This window comes from Grus americana, chromosome 8 (genome assembly GCF_028858705.1).
Source record: "Grus americana isolate bGruAme1 chromosome 8, bGruAme1.mat, whole genome shotgun sequence".
Lineage (NCBI taxonomy): Eukaryota > Metazoa > Chordata > Aves > Gruiformes > Gruidae > Grus > Grus americana.
In genome coordinates, this window is record NC_072859.1 from 22,532,883 (window position 1) to 22,556,456 (window position 23,574).

Genomic DNA, 23,574 nt, shown 5'->3' on the forward strand with positions numbered 1-23,574 from the left:
GATCCTTGGGTGACTGCATCCTGAGCTGCCTCTGCAGGCTACCACGTCACTGGACAAGATAAAATATTAAGAGCAAAACTCACATTCTTTTCCGGATTCATAGTGTATGTGAAACTTATCACAGTCTGTGTAACATGTCGGCAGATATTTGGATAAAAACACTTTCATTCCAAACACCGAACTCCCTCAGCTCCACTTTTATTTGCATTTTCTAAGCATGGATCATCAGAACTTGACCTTGTCTGCCTCAGACCACCAACTGCACTGGGCAGTGACAACGAAGTGTGCAAACACTGGCACCTCCTATTTGAATTCTCGCTGTCCTCCTCCCGACCTTCACAACTGATACCACACGTGTGAACGGCAGTGGCTGGCTTGAAGCCACCGGAAGGTTTTTTGTCATAGGGATTATTTTCAGCAGCTTCAGATCTGTTACACAAATATATCATAACTCTCAAGATACAGTTTGAGAACTTTAATGAGGCTTTGCAATTTACATTCAATATGTATTAGTACACAAAATATAAGAAATCACATATACATATAAACTTTTGTTTGTTTTACAAGTCAACCAGTATGAACTACACAAACTACATTTATTCACATAACAAAATGGAACATTGATGAGCTTCATTCACGGATCAAATATCTCAACAATTTACGGACCAACATTTTTTTGCAGCTGCTAAAACAACAATCTTCCACAAAGAACAAATAATTTATGTCAACAGATACACTGGCATCACATTCTATGTAATGAAAAAGCCAAACCAAGCACTGACTGAACGCTTCCAGATTTCAGCAGAACCCACGTGAAGCAACAGTGCTGAGCTTATACCAGCATCAAACCTGCCCATGGTTTATCAGCTCTGTGACTGAGGAAATAAATCACATACAGAAATTCTTTAGGGTAAATGAAGCCATTTCATGTCATTACCGGGTTATTTAACCCACTTATTTTTCAACCTTTTTAAAACAAAAAGGAAATTGCTTTTAAAACAAAAAATTGAAGTATTTAAACCTTTCGGGTTTTTTATTTTCTGACTTAAACTATTCTCGCATACAATATGAATTTGTAGTTTGTGAATAGTTTTGGTCCCTCGGACTGTCTTCTTGGCGAATCAGTTTTTAACTGCTTTGTCCAAATATACCAGCAATTCACTAATGGAGTTATTTGAAGTTAGGTAGGCAAAAACAACATAAACATTTCTATCTTAAAACAATCCCTCTGCTACAAAGTCTCTGATGCTCTCATTTTTGCTTCTGAACAGAATACAGTCACAAAACCCAAAGCTTCTTTTAGCAGCATTAAAGGCGAAGGGCCTCCTGTTTAAAGTCCTGAAAACTTTCCGGCACCCTCGCATATACTGAATGCCCTCAGCTCTTCGGACACAGACCCCGCAAAACCGGAGCGTGCAGTTTGCTTTCACAACCACAACCCCGCTCCCAGTGCAGTTCCCCGCAGAGGTGCTCATTTGGCCACACAGAGTTTTCACGAGACACGCGTGACCTTCTGCAAATGAAGCAGAGGCACCTCCCGAGCATTTCAGTATATGCATTAGGGGAACGCTTCAAGAAACTGCCTTCAGTTGGGGGGAAAAAAAAGAACCCAGTCTTTTCACAGACTACCCAGAGCTTTATGCCTGTTAACTTCAACCAAATTTGTTGAAAGGACTAAAAACTCACCGATAGATAGGAAAATGTAACTGTAAGCAAGCTGAGCCAATCTGCTTCTGTGCTCCCACAGGGAACCTCGTGTTTTGTCAGTGGTTTGAAAGGAATGCTTACACTGGTGAAGTCTGCAGCTCTCCCAAAAATTCATGGAACAGTAAACAATTAAGAGGTCAAGTCAATGAACGAAGCAAACTGGATCTTTTAATGAGCTGGGCACAAGCAAAATGCCTTTCATGTGTCCAGCTGGAAAATTCAATGCCTAGAAGCACAGAATACCCTTATGGACTTTACCCCAGGAAGCAGTGACTCAGCAAAGGGTTTGGGGGTATCACTGGCAGGTAAAATCCACCCCTTTTAAAAATCACCTTAGAGATCGCTTTTGCACTTGCGTGTGTTCTTAAGAAGGCTGCTAAGGTAAAGGATTCGGTGGGGACTATTAGAAGGAACTCTCTTCACTTTAGTACCTGGAAGGGAGAACTACAGGATGATTTATCATTCTACTACCAGTTTTGGAAGGGGTGTATTCTGAAGGGAATTAAAACATTCAAGTGCATCTTTTGAAGTAGCAATATTAAACCAGTAAGCAACAAGAGCAAACCACTCACAATTTAAAACAAATGCCAAACCACTGAGCCTCAGAATTAATTTTAAGACCTTGCCCGTGCACGAGCGTTGCCTCCATCATCTCTTCGTACACTGTGTTTAACTTTATTGGCCTGTAGAGCTGAGCGGCTGTAGATTTATTTGTTTGGAACTTACTGGTGACTCAGATATTGCTGCAACCTTCAAAGAATTCTTGATGGAGCTCAGTTCCCACATATGCAAGTTTATGATGTGCACACCACAACATCCCCTTGTGATCTTGTACAGATTTTTAAGTACGGCTTTCCGGAGAAGAATGTACACCCAGGGATCTAAAATCTGATTCCACGTTGCCATTCGGAGAGCGAAAATTATTGTTTCACAGTTCTCCTTGGAACGACTCTCATTTATCCCAATTCTGGCCATTGCCACCTGAAAATAGAATATTTTAAAATTATACATCAAAAAATTACACCAAGAGAGCATGTAAATGAGCGAGATGATTGTTTCAGCATTAACTCTTATCTTCACAGCACCAATGCATCCCAATTGCAAAGTAAATAATTGCAAGCATGTAACATTTTATCATCCTAGAAATCCTCTGACGTTTTACATAGGACATACATATGTCTCTGCTGAACTACTTCTACTGAACCTTGAGCAGAGGATGGCAACCAGCCAGAGAATATCCTCCAAAACCAGGGACTGATTTGAGCAAAGAATAAAAGACTTATCCCAAATTTGAGCTAACAAAGCATGCCGACACTGTTCCAGGGATGAGTTTTTTCAAGGATAGAGGCCACTGCTAGGTCAGAACATTTTTATGGAAGGTATTTATTTTTTCACATTTTCCAAATTAAAGTCTGCATAAGGAATACAGCACCTTGATTCCATCAAGAAGATTCACATGTTTTAAGCTGCAACACAATACAATTTATTGACACCAAAGGGTTTAGAGGATTCTAGAAAAATTTAAGCCGTGACAGGGGCCGCTGACACCCCTCCTCTTGCCAGTGGAGACACAGGGGGTTTCATTCACCTGTGAAGGTGCTGCGCATGGACAGACCTCCACCAGCAGCAACGCTGCCGGAGCCAACAGTTTCACACGGGTGGAGGCATTAGTCTTCCAGTACGGCTCAGCAGGACTGCTTCTGGCAGAGGGTACCCAAGAGCTACCCCAGCCCAGTAAGTTGTGGCTGGCCTCCCTGCTTTGCAGAGCCACAACCTAGGCTTTGGAAGACCAGCCCTAGCGAAGCACATGCCGCCGGGGCTCCTGCCCTGCAGAGCCCTCCTTTGCAGGCTTTCTGCCACTGAGGTTTTGTAACCTGAGTTCCTGTGTGAAGAAAGCCTGACTCTGCAAAGCCAGGAATCTGCCAGAGGGCGGTAAATTCTCTCTCTCTCTATTATTAATGTTAAAAGCACATGAAGACTTTTTTGGTAGAAAGATGAAACACTGTAAGGCTTTGAGTTCCAAAGCCTTTAAAGTGATACAGTTATTTAACTAAGAAACGGGATATTTTACAACTGATGCTATGGGTACACTGATTTATTGGGCGATGAGAGGTAGGGTCAGTCTGTCTGAGTGCAGAGGGTCGCATTTTCACAAACATACATTGTAAAAAAACCCCCAAACCCAAAAAACAAAACCAAAAACCCCTAAAAAATAATAATGAACAATGAGAACTTCTTCTTGAACTACCGCTCAAGATCCCAGCAAACCTATTTTACCCCTTTTTCAATGCTTCTCTGTATTCCTAGGCCCCACCTATAGCTTGCAGGTCATCACATCTGAGTTTGAACTTGAGTGGAGCAGAGTGAACGCATAAAAGGAGACTGTACTTGTTTGATTAAGCATTTGATCAAGCATTTCTGTATGGACATCTATGGGAGCAGCGAAGAGAGCCCCTAGGAACATTCCTAAGGAAGCTGGTAAGACTGGCAGAAGCACAGCTGGGAACTGGTGCGAGGAGGAGGAGGAATGTCTGAGCACCGAGCCAACACAAACACAAGTCAGTTCCCTGAATCTGCTTTTCACCCCACAACTGCTGGGCACATTCCTCTCTGGCATCAGCAGCTCACCCAAACTTGGACAACTCCGTTGGCTTCTGCACGGGATGTTTTCTCAGGACAGTCCTACATTTTATTTATTAGAGGTCCAACACCACCAGCCAGACTCAGAGGGAGTACTCCTTACTCATGCAAGTCGGATCGGGCAGCAAATGGCAGCACAACAGAGCTCATAAACCAATGTTCTTCTCGGATACATCCTACGCTTGACTTAATACAGACATACGGCTTCCTAATCTGCCTCGTGATGTACTTCAATATTTTGTTTGTGGTTTGTGGTTCTTCTCTTGCATTCTGCAAAGTTCATAAATGCCAAATCCGGGAATTTCATGCCTGGAGCAGGAGGCAGCAGACATTGCCATCTAGGAAAAGATGGCATCCCGACTTTGTAAAACTGTGCTATTTTCTCACATGTTATCTAGCAAACTTGTGAGATTCCTTTCCATTTAGTAGTAATCACCTCTAAGTGAATCCATTCGTTTGCTGTTTGACTTGCTGGCTCAACATAAAGTACCTCTGTTTTGGTTATGGATTTACATAATGTAAATCAAGACAACAAGAACATTTGATACATAATTTTATGGATTCTGATACTTGGAGAAGCTTCATCCAAAACATTTAAGTGACCTCTTCTGAATACTGACATGTAAAAAAATAATATAGCTGAACTCATAAGTAGCAAGTACAGCTTATGTACATAGTTAAATGCTTAAGCAACTCAGCTGTGTATCCCTGTATTGGAAATAATAAGATAAAATCTACCCTATCTACAATGCTGTTTCATAAAATAAGAATTTTCTGGCCATGTTAGTTATATTATTTGGGAGTGTTATTCAGAAATAAAAAAATGATTCCTTTCTCGTATCACTAGAACCAACATAAAATGATACCCCAACTTTTTGAAGTTCTGAGAGGCTAAGGTTTCTGTATAGGCCTGGACTAAGAGAATCTCAGCCCAACCTCAAGCACGAGAGATTCCTGAGCATTTTTATCCCAAAACACTTGCGGCAGAGCAGCGGTAGTGACAGACATGTTACCATCACATTGTCTCTGGGTACGAAGTGAGATAGCTTCTCACTCCTCCAAAGAGCCTGCACTGCACTGGCAGCTCTTCCACATCTTTCAAGAAAACATGTCGGAAAACTGCAGGCAACTGAAGCCAAGTGCGTGCAAAGAGAGGGCAAAGAGGAGACCATGTCCCGGCTACTGGAGCCTTTCTAAAAAGCCATCTGATGATTTCTAGAACAAGACCCTAAACTCCAGCTGAATAGGGGTAGAATGGAGCAAGGTCAATATAAATTATTATTTCTATCACATTTTCTTTTCAATTCTTTAATTTTTCTTTTTAATTTTTTAATTCTTAAAATACTATTCCAAAGTCATTTTGAAATCATAAATTATAAAAAGGCCAAATACACTACCAGCTGTTTACTGAATCAAAACATGCAGACAGTCGGCATTTGCTCCCTAGGCGTGAGAAAGTCATGTCCCTGAACTGGCACAAGTCACCGGCTCAGAAACTGCAACCAGCGCTTGCTGCAGTGCTAAGCTGACCTCCGAGAGCCCGACCTCCTCTGCAGGCACCCAAGGGCACTTCTTTTCTTCTTATTTGACTAATACTGTTCAATAATTACTTCAAAGTCAAGAAACCAATTCAAAGACTGATTTTTCCTTCCCTGTAGGTCCACCAGGTTAGCGTGATGACAGAATTCTGTCCTCTGTAGGCAGCAGTACACAAGCGGGGAAGCGGGACGAGGCAACATGATTGCATCATATCTGGTCGCCTTTGATCTCTACAACTGAATTTAATATTAATGCAGATTCAGCAGTATGACTCAAAAAATTAATCCCCAGCTGGTAAATAATAAACGCAACTCATGACATTTTCTAACATATTTAGAAATGTAAAAATCCAAGTAGCGTTTTGCCGAGTTATACAATGTTTACATGGACACAGCTGTAGTACCTCTCCCTGGTTTGCAAAGAAATGAAAGTATCACATGGTGTAACCAGTACAATTCAAACTTTCTTTAGGAAAGTAACTACGAAAGTATAACTCTAAAAGTGACTTTTTGAACCGAGGCTGCCTGCTTGTAAGGTATAAAGTTACTCTGACTCATCTTAGTCCTTGCTGGTTTAAGGAAAGACCTGAGAATTCGCTGTCCCTAAAAATAAATACAGAGAAATCAAATTTGTGTCAAGCAAGGACTTGCCACAATACATTAAACTTCTCCATCCTTTTTGTCCAATTTTAGGCTTCACTAGAACCAAAGCTCACTTTGCAAGATCCAGAAGGTCTGACGGAAAAGTTTTAAAAACATCTTGAAATTGTTGACTTCTACAATTTCGCATCTAGCAGATAGCATCGGAGAATTGCCATTTCCCTTAGCGACAAAGCTCAGTGCAACAAACTGAAAAAAAATTGCTCCAAAACTTCACACCACTCTCCAAATACAAACAGCATGTCTTTAATTTCCCTTCCAATTGGATCTCAATTATATGAGAACAACTAATAAGCTAAATGGCAGTGCTGCTTAGTCACATTCCTGTTAGTACTCAAGGACAGCCAGTCAAAACAAGAAGCAGACTTTACAGATAGTTAGGAAACAGGGCAAACTGTAATACTACTTTGATGCATTTCAGCACACAGGCTTTAAATCCAGGTTCTATCCTAGACTTCAGGAAACTGCATAAAAACCAGTCACCAAGAGACTGGCACGGAAAGCAGAGCAGACAGACCGATTTTGTTACGTGCAAACAAATATCAGAAATTCTCTTCCTCTGTGGCTCAGCCACCAGGCTCCATTTCCCTGTGGGAACCTTGCAGACCCTCCCAAACCTCTTCCTCTTCCTTTGGATTTCATTACAAGCAGTTCTGAGAATTGCCATTACTGGAAGAAAGTCTATGTTCTTTGCAGTATTTGCAGAGTATTTACATTTTGTCACTGATGCCTGTGTCGAATCCAGAGGTGCACATCCCCTTCTCCTAAACCACGCAGCGCTCAAGGCAGTATTCTACTCACTATGTCCCACTCTATGGAAACAAAAAATATATAACTGTTTTGAATTTCCAGAAGTTTTTGGAACCGCCATTATTCATACATGCCACAAAGAAGCTGCAGTCTGCTATAGGCAAGAGCTGACAGAAGATACTTTGTAGTACTTTATAAACACAAACTTTAAGAAAAAATTTGCAAAAGAGGACAGAGAAATCAAAAGGTATCTATCTTCATATTTTATGTACCATTTTTTTATCTCCTAAGAACAGCCATTAGAAAATAAACACTGACAGCAAATTGCCTATAACATTGCTATATAGATATTGCAGTATACAAACCAAGCATTTGTTGCAACAAAGCTGAGTATGCTTCATTTTATTTTTTATGTGATTCTATGTAAGTCAAAAATAGGTAGCGCACCACTTCTGCCATCAAAATGTTAGTACACGCACTGTACTACTTACGCCGCATAATGCTTTTTATGTTATACATCTGCAACATGTTTTTCCCCTAATGTTTTCCTTCCCCTTTTTTAAAAGAAAAACATGGACCATACTTGTATATACCAGATGATCATTTGGGCTAATAAGTAAATTTTAACTGAGCATAATGATTTTATATTTTTAAAATGTGTACTTAAAAAGGAATTGGAGAAGACAAAATGCGTTAGCAAGTTCTCCTCCACATTAAAGTCCAGAGGGTATTTTTAAGGGGATGTATAACACTTCCATGTGTGAAGTTTTGCAGGATCAGCAGCAAAAACGGAGTCCCCTTTTCTCCCATGTACTCTTCTGTGAAAAAATAATAAAGCCACTAAAAATTATCAACAGATTCACTGGCTGACTATTCAGTTGGGGAAAAATCTGCGTCTACATCCCAAAATCAAGTTCTAGTCCAAAACAGGTAAATCAAGGATGGTAACTACTACCGGCCGTGATGTGCATCCTTAAACATGCAAGCTTACTTATCATCAGCCAGTCTGAGAAAAACCTTTACCCTATCAGGGTCGCAGTCTCTCTCAGAAAACACAGAATCCAAACGAGAAACAGGAAAAATTCAGATGACTAAAGGTAGCTGAGGTTGCAAAAAAACATTTTGTAGAAGTTTATTTAGCCTCCATGTGCTCCATATTTACCCCCCCTTAAAATGGAGCTGCATAAACCTTTTGGAGATATTGTAAGGCTAAAGGCACTCAGAGCTCGGAGGTGTTCCCAAAGCACTACTGCTGTGATAAAAGTCAAAAAAGTATAGAGAAAACAGGAAAACACAACATTTTCCATGAAGCAAATGAAAATCATTTCTCATACTCCTTTCTCAGACACAGCTGGTTCTGTGACCAGGCAATTTCTCACCAGCCGATGCTGCCGCTCCATGAACACGGTCCCATTCAGGATACACGTGCCTTTCCTCATGCTGGCAAGATCAGAGCCTTGAAACGGTACGTCCAAGCACCCCTCTGAACCGGCAGGGCAGATCTCACGTCAACCGAACGCCAGAGAAAGCAGAGTCCAGCAGCATATGTACAAAACTGCAGCCGTGACATTAAATTAAGGCTCTGTGGGTCTTTGCCACCCAGCAGCCCGGCTCCATCTGACCTCGCCATGTGATCCCTCCTTGCTAAGGCTGTTCAGTTCTTCGGAGCTTTCTGCCCTCCTCACGCAGGCTCAGGTCTGCAGAGGACTCGCAGTCTATTGCACTCCATCACCATGCCATTAAAGTGTAACATTTCCACCATCTGTGTTTTTACAGCTTTATGCAAAATATTTATGTACGGCAATATACTGTCTGAATACGCATTTGGAAACATCATTTGAAATGAGATTTTTATGTATAGAAGAGTCTGTCAAAATTACTGGAAAAAAAAATGTAAACTGCCATGACATTATTCTCACTACTTCTGTTTTATTAACTGCCTTTGGCATTACCATGCTCTGTGTAAGGCAGGAATGCAATTACGAAGTCAGCCTCATAAAGAGAAGGATTTCTTGGTGTGCATAAACTTACAAACATTGACTGAAAGTGAAGCTTTTCTCTTCTGTCACCTTTCCCCTTAGACATTACCTATCTGCATAAATTCAGGCTGGGCTTGAAGGAAGCATTCCAGGTCACCTCTTCGTTTCTCTGAGAGAATCCAGGTATTTCTATCTTGGATTGGCAGTCTTTTTTCCTTCTTTCCTTTCCACCCTCTCAAAATTAGAAATACTTTGACTCAATGTAATTCCTCTCACAGCTTAATTGATGAACCCATTTGAAAGGCAAGCGGAATGGCTATGGACAGGGAAGAGTTTAGTGCTGAAAACAGTGAATGACTCACTTCATTATGAAGAGACACAGTGTCTGTGTCAAAGTCAAATAAACCAGCTGCTTCCTGAGCTGCATGTTTGAACGTTACACGAAAGCCTGCTTCCATAGAGCAAGGAACCTATTGCTGCCTAACGAGAAGGCCTACAACAAAAATCTCTTGTACAAAACAGTCAGATAAAATTAAAATATTCCTTTCCCGGCAATGCTGAGAGAAACTTTGCAGGACAACTGCTAGATCTCTTGGGACCAGAAAACAATAGAGTATTTCTAGTACTGCATAATAAGGATCATCCTGAGAAAAACAGTCAAATCAAATAAGTATTTACGGAATATATGCATAAGTATTTAGGCACTGTATGTATTCAGGATCCATTCATTCTTCCTTTAGGGTCACTTGGGTAAAGCTTCAAACCCTGGAAATGCCCTATTACTTCTCTTTTATTGCTTTGCTTTTTCAGGTTGTCACTCATTTGGAAAACAACCACATTTTTATCAGTTAAACAATATGTCTTTGAGAGCAAGACAACGTTCTTCTATAAGGATCTGCCAGTTCTTACCCGGCCATTTCTTTGATTTCTCTCCTATTTGTTAGGCTGAATTCCCTAAGGGTTCCTTGGACAGGTCACTCCTTGGCTTCAGAGGAATGGCACATACATGCAGGCTTTCAAGGCAACTACCACCAAACCCAGAGATACCCATACATATTGGAAGTGTGAAAAGAAGGAAGAAGAATTTCACCGTGAGTCAGTCATGATATATCGTGGCCTTTTCACCTCTTCTAGAATTCAGGAATGCAGATGGCGCTGATGTGTGACTGAGCCTGCAAGACCTCAAGTAACAGCAGGTCTAAAAAAAGCAAAGAACCTACTCTGTTGTCTACCAATGGAGTCAGACCTTCAGTTTAATTGTCTGAGAAATTATGGGGTTTATTACATGGGTGTTGGTGGAAAATAAGGAGAAAAAAAAGATACATTAACTTGTAATTATATTTTATGTATGTTTATGTTTACCATGTATGCAACATACACAGTGGAGGAAAATGAAATCTTTTTAAAGATGGATTGGAGTCATAATCACCTAATGACTTGGTGCTATCTGATTTGCAGTATTTGCAAATCTGGCTGGAGGCAACGGAAGACGTGACATGTTCCTTTCATTAAAGTGACTTATTCTATATATCATTCTGGAGAAGCACACTGAGAAGCACACTAAGAAGCTATCAACGGAAATATGAGGGCTAATGAATTAGCAATATATTTACCCAGTTGGAATATATAATTTACAATCATTTTTTTCTTTTATGTTGGCAAATAAATTAAAAGGCACTGCCGTGCAGCTGGACCACCTTTTAGGTGAGGGAGGGAAGAGAAAAATCAAATCACCATTTAGGAGTGATTTATTTCTACTGCAAACACACACTCCTGGTAAAAAGTGGATTCAATTTTATTTCCAACTCACTAATGAACTGTAAATCCTAAAAGAAACTGCTATCACTCACATGAATCCTCACCTCCTTCCTGCTCCACCATCTGTTTTAACACCCTTCCGTGCAGCGAGGCAGAGGGGAACGCAGCCGGCCGCATCCCCGCCAGCACAACAACCTTCCTCCCCACATCCTTATGTCCTGTTGGTCATTACACGGTGATGAAGTCACTCACGGGCAGACTCACTACGTCCTTTACATCCTCCCTCACCCCCACAACTCTGGGGTGGCCGTGCAGCCCGTGCACAGCCGGCTTACGCAGGGTTCAGGCCACCTGAGGCTGCTGGCAGCACACAGGTCCAGGACAGCAAGTAGGGGACCAGCTGGAGATCAGTCATTAACTTCCATTTCTCCAATGACAAAGTAATCTTTGGTTTCTGTGAGTTTAGTATTGACGCCTAATGTCCTAAAAACCAGGGTTCAGGACATCCCTGGTTCAGGACATCCCTTACACAAAGGCTCATCTTTAGCCTTCTTCAGGAAATCATGCAGAAACACAACTCCAACGCCATTCAAACCCGCCCTTCGGCACGCGTCTCTGAATGAGGTCTTCATATGGCTCATCAAAAAGAGCTAAGAGCGAGCTTATGAGCTGCTCTCCACTCCCCGCTCTGTCTGGAGTAGATAAGAGCAATCCCTCGGCTTGAGACAGTGTATTACCACAACGCAGCTCAGGTTCATTCAGCCGCTCAGCTATTTCGTCTCGTCCGATATGAGAATGAATCCAAAAGAATGAGTCACAACTACTAAACCTTCACTGTAACTCCTGGTGTAAACCTTTTCTGCTGCCTTCTGCTACCTGACCATTACTGTTTGTAAGAGCACATACACAGAACCCAGGACGGGATCGTGCTCCTGCTGCGGCAGGCACCGTGCATGCACGCGCTAAACAGGCACCTTCCTTCCTCAGGGAGCCTGTAACCCAAGTAACCAGCTGCAATTCAGCAATTTCTGAATATTTTAATGTAAAATTTAAGTCTTAAAAGAAATAAGACTTATTGCTCTGTTTTAAAGCTGAACAGCATATTTCCCAGAAGAGGATCCAAATAATGTGCGCTCTCAGACATGAACGGATTCTACATTGCTATTCAGACAAGTAACTTCTGCTAGAAACATTTATAATCACCATGCAAAACATAAGATCTTGAATTAACACCACAGTAACGTAATAAATATCTCACAGAACATACGAATTTACATCACACCCTGATGTCTGTCATGTTAAACCTGGTGAGGACGGAGGAGTTTCTGGAGTTGTTCCATGTGAGTGTATTTGTCCCAGAGACTTTTAGGCAACAAGTTTACCATTTAAAGACTTTAGACAGTCAGGAAAAAGAACTTTCCTAAAATAACCATCCAAAAATGGTTATCTCATGTATGAAATTTTCCAAAAATGGTTATGCAGTGTATGATATTTTCAAGCAAGAAAAGTCTGAACAAGTGTAATATCTAGGAAATAGGAAGAATTCTCTTATATCAAACCAAACTGGAATGTATATCAAATTGACTTACTTTTTAATATCAAGCACAGAATCCAAAAACTTTACCAACTAAATAAATAAGGGGAGGTTATGAATGGCAAATTTATTTGGCTGAAGTTTTCAGAATTTGATTTTTTGAGATGGCAACTTCAAAATTGAAAAAAAATCAAAATTTTCTGTGAAAGTCACTGACACCTATTTGGAAGGAAATACTGTGTTTCAATTTATAAATCTTTATGTTTTAATTCCATATACAATATAAATTTAAAAATCAAGTGGCAAGCAATTTTGAAAGAAAAACAGGACCAGGTTGTTTTGAAAATGGAACATTCTCACATGACTGCAAACCTGCATTCCCTACTTTTTCTCTCCAAAACAAACCAACCTCATTGCACTCTGATGGCACTGCATTTTCAGAAAAAGGCTTTACGTAAGTTTTTCCAAACAGCACGAGCAAACATAGATAACAAGACCTATAATTATGCTTCCCCAAAAGCCCCTGGTAAAGGACAAGCTGTCAATCTCAGCTCTCCTTCCTTCCCCAGCTCAGATCATTACTGCAGGACAATATGCCGACCACTGTCCACTTCTTCTCCAGAACTTTCTTCCTGTTGAGAGAGCATCTCAGCTGCTTAACTCCCTGACTTCTGTGAGAGGGAGATAAACACTTGAATTACAAATATAGGCACAATTAATATAGAGTTTCTAAGCACTCTATGATAAACTACACCCTGGCCCACACTTAAAAACATTTTTTTTAAATGATTCATATTTCTCAGAAAGGCTAAGGCCCATAAAATCTCTACAAACTGTAAAAGATGGAAATAGGAACAGACCAATTCTGAACACTGAAACAGTACCTTTGGAATTCAGTATCAGCAGGTGGGTATACTCTGAAACGATGCTCATTCCATTTCTCATCTAACCTGGTGGAAATTTGCCAGGTGTGCCTCTTCAGAATCCAAAATAAAAGAAAGGTCTCTACAACCAATACCAGAAAAAGGTATGAACGTCTTATCCAAGGGTTTCTAGTATCATAGAAACACATCTGAATAGGTGGATTCAATTTGTGAATGCATTGTATTAAATTTTGTTATTCTCTCTCTGCAAACACCTGCAATTTCTTTCCATGGTGTATTTTCATGATGACATACAAAAGCACATTCGAATTCTCTCAGTTGCTGCTTAAACCTTATTCCACAGGAAACTAAGCTAAAAAGACTATTCTGACTTGAGACTAACAAAAACTTCAATCAAAATGAGTGTTCTCTTTCCTCTTAACCCCCAAAATCAGCTACTTAATCCAAAATATATTTTGGGCCATAATATTAGGAATGACACCAACACTTCAGCGATTTAACCGCGAGTATCAGAAGCTCATTCAGAGGAACTCAAGCAAGAACAGTAATTGAATTTGCAGTGTTAACAGATGTATTGACAAACTCGGCAAACAAAAGTCCATGATATCAGGGAGAGTGAGAGCCCTTTTTCCAGTGTGGCTTGAAAGATGAGCAAACCCATGTGAGATTTTTTTATTTTTTTTACTTTTCTTTCCAGAGGAACTCAGGGAGCATTTTATTCACTCAAACAGCCGCTCCTGATCTGACCTCTTCCAACACAGCAAGGCCTGGAAGAGAAATAACAACCCACAGTCGACAATAACCATTAGTGTAGCGATGCTTTGGACTAGAGATAAAGAGGTGTATCTAGCACGCCTTCTGCTAGCAAAAGGCTTTTTTCCTTTCCCTATGAAACCGATTAATTTATTAAAACCGTTGTGGCAGAAGTGGGCACCTGAGACGGGCTTGCGCCCGGCCCAAGAGATGCAATGACAACGTCCACGGGTATTCCCATGGAGGTCCTGCAGCAGGTCACCTCCCCCGTGCCCGGCAGCCTGCCCAGGCAGGGTGTGAAGCGGAGCCCAGACCCAACTCCAACCACAGCTTCTTTACTCTGACAACACATCCCGTCTTTGTATGGTGTCAACAGACAACCATTCTAGTAAAACATGACAAGAATTCAATGACAAAAGCCAGCACAAACATAGCAATTATCATTGATTATCTTCTCTGAAATCTGAATCTTGAAAAAGACAGCCAAAGTGTGTTTTTCCCCTATGAAAGTAACTTTTACAACAGCATTCAAAGCTGCAAGGTTAGCTAAACATGTTTAAGAGTATCTCCTTCAGTCTTCAGAAACAGATGACTGGAAAGTGAAAGCCTAACTTATTCTTTTTCAAAAGGAAAGGTCACTCTCCTTGTTGGCAGCTCCTATGCAGGCACAACGAGCTCACGGAGGCTGCAGCTCTGACTGACAACGTGTTTCGCTAGTGCAAGAGAAGACACTTGTGCAGAGCAGCCACCCGTGAGATCTGGGCTGGCTGTACTGTACATGGTGACAAGGGCCTCACTGGCAAAACGCGGACCTGCGTCTTGGGACATCTTGCGTCTGCTTCTCCTCAGCTGCATTTTCTGATGATGAAAATCACCAGTCGCAAGAGAGCAGGAGAAGGGACAAATTTTTAACTACTTTGTTGTAGGAACAATACAACCAGCAATATCTGAAGGCATACAAACAGCATTGCCAAAGCTACGAGCTCACGCGCATGATGCCCGTTGCACATATAAGCATGAGGCAGTATAACAGAAATTTAAACTGCCAGCTTCTTAACGAATACAGAAAACAGGAAGGGAGGGAGATGCTTCCAGGGTAACACGGGTATGAATTCCTGGCAAAGTGTCACTGTGCGTGTATATACATGACCACACATACAAAAACACTAAAATGAGATGCACAGAGGATTGCCTTGTGCAACAAGGTACCTTATACTGTATGCAACCACGCGGCCTAGAATTTAGTTAGCGTAAAACCTGCAACCCACCGACGTCCTTCAGCGCATACCAACCGTGAGCCTGTCTCAGCACCTGAAATACCGGGTGGAGCAACCAGGGTGGGCTGGGCTGGGGTACAGGTACGCATTCCACCGAGAGCATCCCCGTCAGCGCAGCGCTGTACGCATTCCACCGAGAGCATCCCCATCAGCGCAGCGCTGCCCTTCTCGCCTCCTCCAGCAGCACAGTCCCTGAAGGACCACTCGGGCCGGCGCCGGCGGCTTCGAGGTTGGAGTGATTCAGCGAACTGGAAGCTAAATGCAGCCCTAGGTGCACGAAAAGCAACCATCAAGCCTCATCGCACGAGACACTCTGAGGACCAGAAGAAGTCAGAGTGAGTTCAGAGAGATGCGATTAGCATAACAAATTGGAATGGGAAGAGATGACATGAGAAGAGACTGCTAGAAATTAATCTAGGCAGTAAAAAAAGCAACCACTAAGAGTTGATTTAATCATATGAAATAAATAGCTGAAATCTTTAAAAAAAAAACAGAAGGAGCAGATATTTTCTGCAGTAGAGGGGAGGTAAAACTGGAACGAAAGCAATCAGATAACTGCATGGAAAAAAGATCTTAACAAGAATAATTTAAATGTAAAAGTATTTTTCTTGGGCTAAGACTGTGTTCCACACATGAAAAAGATCAGACACTTCTCCATATCATAGTTCATTCCCATAGATAAATTCACTCTGGAATAATGGATTCCCATCCATAATTACAGGGAGTTCACTTTGTTACTTCAAAAACAAAATTTGAAATATGTTTATCCCTTGAACCCCACAGATTTTGATGTACTGAAGTCAGAATTTGTTCATATGAGCAAGCTCCAAAAACAAGCTGTTTCACGACAGGCCAGACATCAAGTCACAGCCAAAAAACAGCTTTATATGACAATCTATTTCATTAGAGATGCTTGTCACAAAATGCTCCAGCCCAACTATTTGCTTTGGGAATCCAAGCCCTAGGGACCAAATTTATCCAACAAAATTCACATATCCCTAGCAAAGGGCTAAGACTCTAGCAAGGATGAAAAAAGATGACTTACTACACAGAGAAGTTGATGTTACTATCTTCAGAATGTATTTTCCTGGAATTACCCATCACAAAGCAAAATTATTTGGACTGTCAGTACAACTGTGCCTCTACAAATCATTGACTACATAGATTACGAGAAAACTCATGAATTTCACTGGTTGCTTTTTTTGTGAATTCCCTCCCACTCTCTACTCCTCGAAAGGAGATAAATGTTCCCCCGTAAGGGAAGAAGCAGTACCCTCACTCTGGTACTTCACTAAGGAAAGATTCCCACACAGTGACAGAAAACTTGAAAAAGTTGCTTATTTTTCAGAAACACATGAGATGGAGCTTCAGGAAAGAAAGCAGGAGGAAGAAGAGAAAGCAGGAGGAAGAAGAGAAAGCAGGAGGAAGAAGAGAAAGCAGGAGGAAGTCCCTGTCCAACAGCCCCAGGCAGAGCTCCACATGAGCCATGCCATGTCCTCTGCTTCTGAAAAACGCTCCAGATCTCCAGGAGTCTTAAAATAGAGGTGGTGATTGATTATAATATTACATATAATAATAAATGTTTTTATATATATATATATACACACACTTTTACACATAGACATAAAGGCACCAAAACAAGTTCACTACCACTGAGCAGGTGCAGAAGTCAAGTTCAGTTTCACACCAGACACCATAAAGGACGATCCAGGGTCTTGTGCCTCTAATGTCACCTAAAGGTGATTTTTTTTTAGCACAGGACAGTGACTGAACTCCACTTGGAAAAAAAATAAAAATTAAATCTAATAATCGTGTAAATCTGCACTTGGATTACAGTATTGGATAGACTGTATTTGGTAGCCATGCACATACGACAATTGACGTAACACCAGACTAGATTAAAAACAGAAGAAAAATAAACAAAGCAAACCCCTGTCAGATGGAGACTCACACCAAATAAATCCAAACTCTTGTATCTGCAAACCACATGTGGCATAAACTGCATCGTCCTCCTCCACTTTCTTTTCCAAAGGTTTGTTTGGTTTCTAATCGCTTTGGTTTATACTGAGGCAATTCACTCTCATGTAACATTTTGTTCTGTATACTCTTTGGGATAGACAACATGGGTAAAAGTCACAATTCAAAGATTGACACTGACTTCTAGATTTAGCTTTGAGAAAAAAATTAAACAAGCAAACGATTGCAAAACAAGCATGTATGTAGCTACTTTGCCAAATAAGAACACCTATGAACACCTGCTCATACCTATTTCAAGAAATACTTATTTTGGTATATGCTGATTATATTATAGAATGTAAACCATTAATTTCACAAATTAAAAGCCCTGAGGGCTTTCAGATAAATCAGATGAGTAGATTTGGACCAGTAAATCATTGTAAATCATACTCCTTGATAAACCCTGGATCTCTTTGTAGGACTTCAGCAGTACGTTCCTGGCAACGCTTTATTCCACTGCATCTGTATGCTCCGCTGCAGTCCAATAAAGCTTGCTAAATTAACACTGCACTTACAATTCTGATTGTTTTCAGCGAACAGAACACTATCAAAACAAAGACTGGGTAATCCAGAGAATTAACGTTGATGCAAACTCTACGATCCGAATAGCTAAGTGTAATACCTTCCCAAGGACGCCGTCCCACTGCATTTCCCAGACCAGTGAACTTGCCAGCTAAAACACGAATTGTTCACTTACTTGAAACTTTGTTTCAAGAACTAAATCCTACCTTACACTAACTCTTTTTTTTACCTTCTCGTTCCTAACGTAAATTTGTCCATATTGCAGAACTATTTTCCCTACTGCCAGGCTAAATTTGGTGACAGTTTGACTCATCTCATTTCAAAAGAGATCCAGAAGCAAAGCGTGGCGAGCCCGGAACGCACAGAGAGCGCCGGCAGATTTGCCGCCCCATGAACCAGAATTGCTTGCACACCGCCTCCCTCCGCAACACATTCCCCAAAACTGCCAAGTACAAAGTTAAGCCAGAAGTCATTCACTGGTCTGTATCACCAGCTGCTGAAAAGGGTAAGTTCTGAAAAGGCTCTGAAAAAAAATTTTGCTGCTGGAATAATTCATTGTCAGCTACAACTTAGACAAAGTTAAATACTTTAACAAAAGTAGCATTGTGATTTCATTAAAGATTGTCAAGATTTTTAAAATTATGTTTTTATAATTAATAAAAATTGAAAGGCATAACAAAATTACCAACACTGAAAAAACAACCACAGTAGTTGCAATTTAGTGTTCCTTCATATGCTGAATAAATGAAGTATCTCTTTTGAATTAAAAAAGTCTATAGCTCTTTTGACACCCAAGGGCTTTTTAAAAATCAAATTAATTCCAACCTTAAAGACAGTTATTTTATCTGAAAATAAATGCCACCAGAGGACAATATACTGTTTGCTTACGAAAAGTAAAACCATTATTTGAGTTGCTTTTTTTGAAAACCATTCTGTGGCTTGCCTCAGACAAATTTCAGAGGTGACTGGGTGTCTGGAAGTAACTGGAAGTAAGTTCACTGCAAAAGCTTACTATACTCTTCTGACAACTTTGTTTATGTTCTATACACGGCCAGGACACTGACAAAAGCCAACATGAAATTAAAGTATGCTGCAGAGCAAGTCTAGAAAATCAATAGAGGAAGAGGGGAAAATTCTGTCTGCTTCACAAAAGTGAAAGAGTTTTTGTGCATTTCAGGGAGGTAGAGATTTCTATTCAGACTCTCTCCTTGAAGTTTGAGATACTGGATTAATTAAATGCTACCTGCCAGATATACCCTACTGCTGCAGCTAGGCTAAGAGCAGTATCTCATTTAAGACTAGTTCAGGTAACTCCATACTATACCGCAGGCAGTAAGTAGATGAGCTACAGCTGGATCTGATTCAGATCTCAGATTTAAATTTCTATATTTGTAAGTTCAAACCAAAATTGCTCCTCATTCATATCCTATGGAAAACTATGGGACCTTGTTTCTAGGTGAAAAAAATTAAGATTTCATATTACTTGTGACTTAACCTCTCTCACTCTAGTAAAAAAAAATAAATTTTCTTCAGTCAGGTTTACTACAGTAAAAAGAATCACAATTAATATCAGCTTTATAATGCCATCATACAACAGGAGCCATCAAATTCTTTCCCATACCATAATCCCACTTCCTTTGAACCTGCTCACGGACAGAGCACATGCTAGCATGAGCAACACTTTGCTTTGGAAGAGTCCCAGCAGTTACCAGCAAGGAGTCCTAAGTTACAGCCGGGACAGCTGAGAAAGCCCACCGACCGCACAGAGCAGCTTTGCTAGGATTATAAACCCAGCTTGGTCAGGTCTAAACCAAATTTTTATTTTAACCCACTGCCAACCACTGTTTTTTAACATGACTCTAAAGCAAAGCCCTTAATACCCTGCTAATGGAGCCGAGGATTTTTATGTTCTTAACTGCTATCTTCCATAACACAGTTCACAAGTAGCAGTAAACCGTAATAATAACAACTAACAGACTACCATAAATAAAAAATGATACGAACCACAGTACAGACTAAACAGACTTGCCACTCCAAGATTTCACTGAATTTTTGGACAAGCTCAATATTTGCTCTGATTTATTCTAGCCACCATTCTGCTACCACTGTCTGTTTCACAGCACTAGAAATAAAGTCCTCACAGTCCCTACACATTTTGCTTCCTCTACCTTTTTTGTTTACGATCAGAAGTGGAGAATAATTACCATTTTTGTTATAGATGTGTAAGTACATACATTACGGGCAACACACTGTACAATTAATACATTGAAGAGTGAATGGAGCTGTTATCACAACTAAAGCACCTTAAAACCTGGAGATAAAAAAGTATAACTTTTATACAGTGGCGTGCATTAAAAATTGGCAAACACGTTAGGCTCTTACCAGGAATGGACTCCAGCAAATGCAAGAAACACACATTATAGCCAAGAGCTGAATGATCATTTCAAAATGATGAGATCTGCCTTGTCTTTGTTGACTTTTAAATTTGACTCTTAAGAGGGTAATTCCTGTGACAGCATTGCACAAGAATGAAATAGCAAGGGCCAGTAACCCAAGGCAAGAAAAAAGTAAGAGATAAAATCTGTCTTCCCAGTCCTCAACATGTTCTGTTTTATAGAAGCACCAGGTCCTCGATGCTTGAATTTGATAGGCTCTAAACCTAAGAATAGGCAGCAAAGCTATAAGAACAGCAAACAGACATACCATAGTCAACATCATTTTCACATGTTTAGAAGTCATTTTTGTAGAGTGAAATATTGGCTTAGTGACTCCAATGCATCGTTCAACAGCCATGACACTGCCCAGGAAGAGCGGGCACAAACCAAAGAAAACCATGCAGATGCCAAAAACACTGCAAAGAATGTTGGACTGGTTAAATCGAATCCAGTCTTTATCCGATGCATACACAAACACTGCAATGGCTCCATTGATGAGGTGGCCAAAGAGATCCGTGACGACCAAACTACTAGCAAGAAGCAAGAAGGAGGCTTTCGATTTCTGTCTAAATCTCTGATACGCCTTCATGAGAATTGCTATCGCAAGACTGTTGGACAAAATTCCCACCGTCATGAAGATTATTGAAAAGAAAACCGAAATCTTCTTCTCCGTGTGGCAGGTTGTGTTTTTTAAGATTCCAAATCCAGCCAGTCCTGGTGATTTTGAACTGTTCATGGTTAGGAAAGGAGAGGCAGCCCTCAAAACATTTCAGCAGTCTTGCAATCAAAAGGCATCTGCAACATTAAAAACAAATATACACACGCTGTAAAAGGCATACCACTGTTCAAATGACATCTGAAGCACAAATTCCATAATATTAGTCTGTGGTACAAATCTAATTTTCCGGTTTTCTGAGTGATATGATATGGCATCATATTTTAAGTGCATCAGTCACAGGATAAAACAATTATCTGCATGTATTATATAATGCAAACATAGCATACATTATCTTTATAATCTCTGCGCATATAAGATATGCAAAATAATGTATAACATATATAATGCTCACATGCATATCATCAGAGGAACTATACAAAATGTGCTGGTGGTTAAACTACGTCTACAAACAAATGTTTTTGCAACATACGTCTAGAATGAAAGTATTTATCAGCCCAACCGCAGTCAAAAGTTAAATACTCAAACTGAAATGTTTTGAGACGATAATCACACTCTATTTTTCTTCTACTGTTAAGCATTTATTTTCAAAACAATGTCCTAATATCTTCCAAGTAATTCTCCTCTCACAATTCAATGTTTTAAAGCTTTAACGTAACCAACACTGAAGTCTCCAACTCCCCAGTTCCCTCACCGAAGCACAAACTTGTATTTTAGACGCTCCCTTATTCAGAAGCCAATTCTGCAAGCTACTTTACACTTTATCTCCCATCTCTACTCTCAGGACATTCCCGCTGGCTAAAACTTCCCACGCAGAAAAAAAGAGCAGGCTTTAACAACGCAGGACACAGACAGACGGTCAAGTCTCTCAACTACTGAGCTCCATCAGCCACCGGCCGTGCCGAAGCCAAAGGTATTTCTAGTAGTCGGGACTGCTAGACGGGAGCGCAGCCGGCAAACCCCTCGGCCGGAGCACCTTCCCTACGGCACCTTCCCTACGGCACCTCCCCGGAGCGCGGCCGCCACGCTGAGAGCGATCGCGGCGGCACGTGGGCAGCACCGGGCGAACCGGGGGAGCGCCCCGAGCCAGCGCCGCTCCCGCCCCGCAGCGCCCCTTCGCCACCGCCAGCGCCTTAAGTGCGCGCCGCTGCCGCCGGGGGCGGGGCGAGCCCGCCACGCCGGGCACAAGTGCCACCGGCCGCTGCCGGTACCGGCCCCAACCCGCCCGGGTCCGCGCCGCGTCCCCGCGCCTTCGCATCCCGCAGGGCTCCCACCGCTCGGCCTCGCCGGCGCCCACCGCTCCTTCGCCGCCCCGGGCACGGCCCGCCGCCGCTCACCTCCGCTTCGCTCCGCGGCGCCGGGGAGAGGCGCGGCGGCACAGCGCGGTGTCCCCCCCCACCGCCGCCGCCGCCGCCCGGCCCGCCGCCACCGCCGCCACCCACCTCCTCGCCCGGCGCCGCCCGCCGCCCGCCCTCCCTCCGCCTTCCCTCCCGGCCGCCCGCCCTCCGTCCCCGCCCGCCGCCCGGCCACTCTCCAGCCGCCGGGGCGGTCGCGCTGCCCGGTCCGGTCCCTCCGCGGGGGCGATGCCGCCCCCCACAGCTAGCTGCAGCGGTCCTTTGCCCGGCCCTTCGGGAGAGGGGCTGCGGGGCGATTCGGGCAGCCCTGGGGAGCCCGGCTCTGTCCCAGGGAGCTGGAAACCCTGGACTCAGGCCTTCCCCCGCCGCGGGAGCAGGGAGAGGTGCGGGCAGCTCGTCCCTCGCACACCAGCGCGGAGCCTCCTGCCTCGCTGTGCCGGGGTGCGGAGAGAGGTCTCCGGCAAGGACGGCCGGGCTGCCGTGTCACATCACAGCGCCAAGCGACGAGGCCACCCCGGCCGGGCAGGACCGAGCTCTTGCCCGCGGTGCTGCGGCCCTGGCAGTAGCAGCTCATGGGGCAACTAAGAGACCCCGTCTCTGCTCAGCCACAGCCTCGTCCCTTCGCTTGCCATGTGCTTCTGCCCAAGCATCCCCTTCACCAGCACACAGGGAGCTCAGGAAGGGGTAGCCCCCGGGAATAGTGCCACGGGATGCAGCTGTGCACGTCCCTAGACACGCGCCCCTTGCACCTACCAGACTGTGTAGAGCTGAGGGTGCTCCTTGGGCCATTTCTCCACTGGAGCAATACAACGACAACACAGCCAGCTGAGGAGTTAGTGATACTACAGGTAAAGCTGGAGATCCAAAGGTTCTTCATTTCCCATCACGTACTCAGGGTGTTACAACTCATAGATAACTTCTTAGTTCTCTCATCCATCAATGTCCAGAACTACCAAATGGGGCTGAATGGGACTTTTTATTAAAAACTCTTAGTACAGAAATAAGCCAAAATATAAAATCAAGGTCAAAATATAAAATCAAACTGTAAAATATTACAGAATTTGTCATGAGTAAGAATGATGGAGAACTT

At 42.3% G+C, this 23,574-nt stretch overlaps 1 protein-coding gene across 6 annotated transcripts; it reads right to left on the bottom strand.

Annotated features, from left to right (window-relative positions):
- Window positions 1–462: 462 nt before the first annotated feature.
- Window positions 463–23,351, bottom strand: PTGFR (prostaglandin F receptor). Of its 6 annotated transcripts, none has more exons than XM_054834571.1 (3): window positions 23,238–23,351; window positions 20,401–21,248; window positions 463–2,688 (listed from the first exon to the last, which is right to left on the bottom strand). In XM_054834571.1, the coding sequence occupies exons 2-3, from the start codon at window positions 21,187–21,189 to the stop codon at window positions 2,383–2,385; spliced, it is 1,095 nt and encodes a 364-aa protein (XP_054690546.1). In that variant the 5' UTR covers window positions 21,190–21,248; window positions 23,238–23,351; the 3' UTR covers window positions 463–2,382. The 6 variants fall into 6 exon arrangements, with proteins under 6 accessions (XP_054690546.1, XP_054690544.1, XP_054690545.1 ...); XM_054834569.1 differs by lacking the exon at window positions 23,238–23,351 and adding an exon at window positions 22,467–22,589; XM_054834570.1 differs by lacking the exon at window positions 23,238–23,351 and adding an exon at window positions 22,404–22,523.
- Between the last annotated feature and the right edge of the window lie 223 nt (window positions 23,352–23,574).

Bases quoted from the DNA above. Each gene is read 5' to 3' on its own strand.
- PTGFR (XM_054834571.1), bottom strand. From the start codon at position 21,189: ATGAACAGTTCAAAATCACCAGGACTGGCTGGATTTGGAATCTTAAAA. The intron at 2,689-20,400 runs GTAAGAGCCTAA...TTCTATTTTCAG, and splicing joins TTTGCTGGAGTCCATTCCTG to GTGGCAATGGCCAGAATTGG.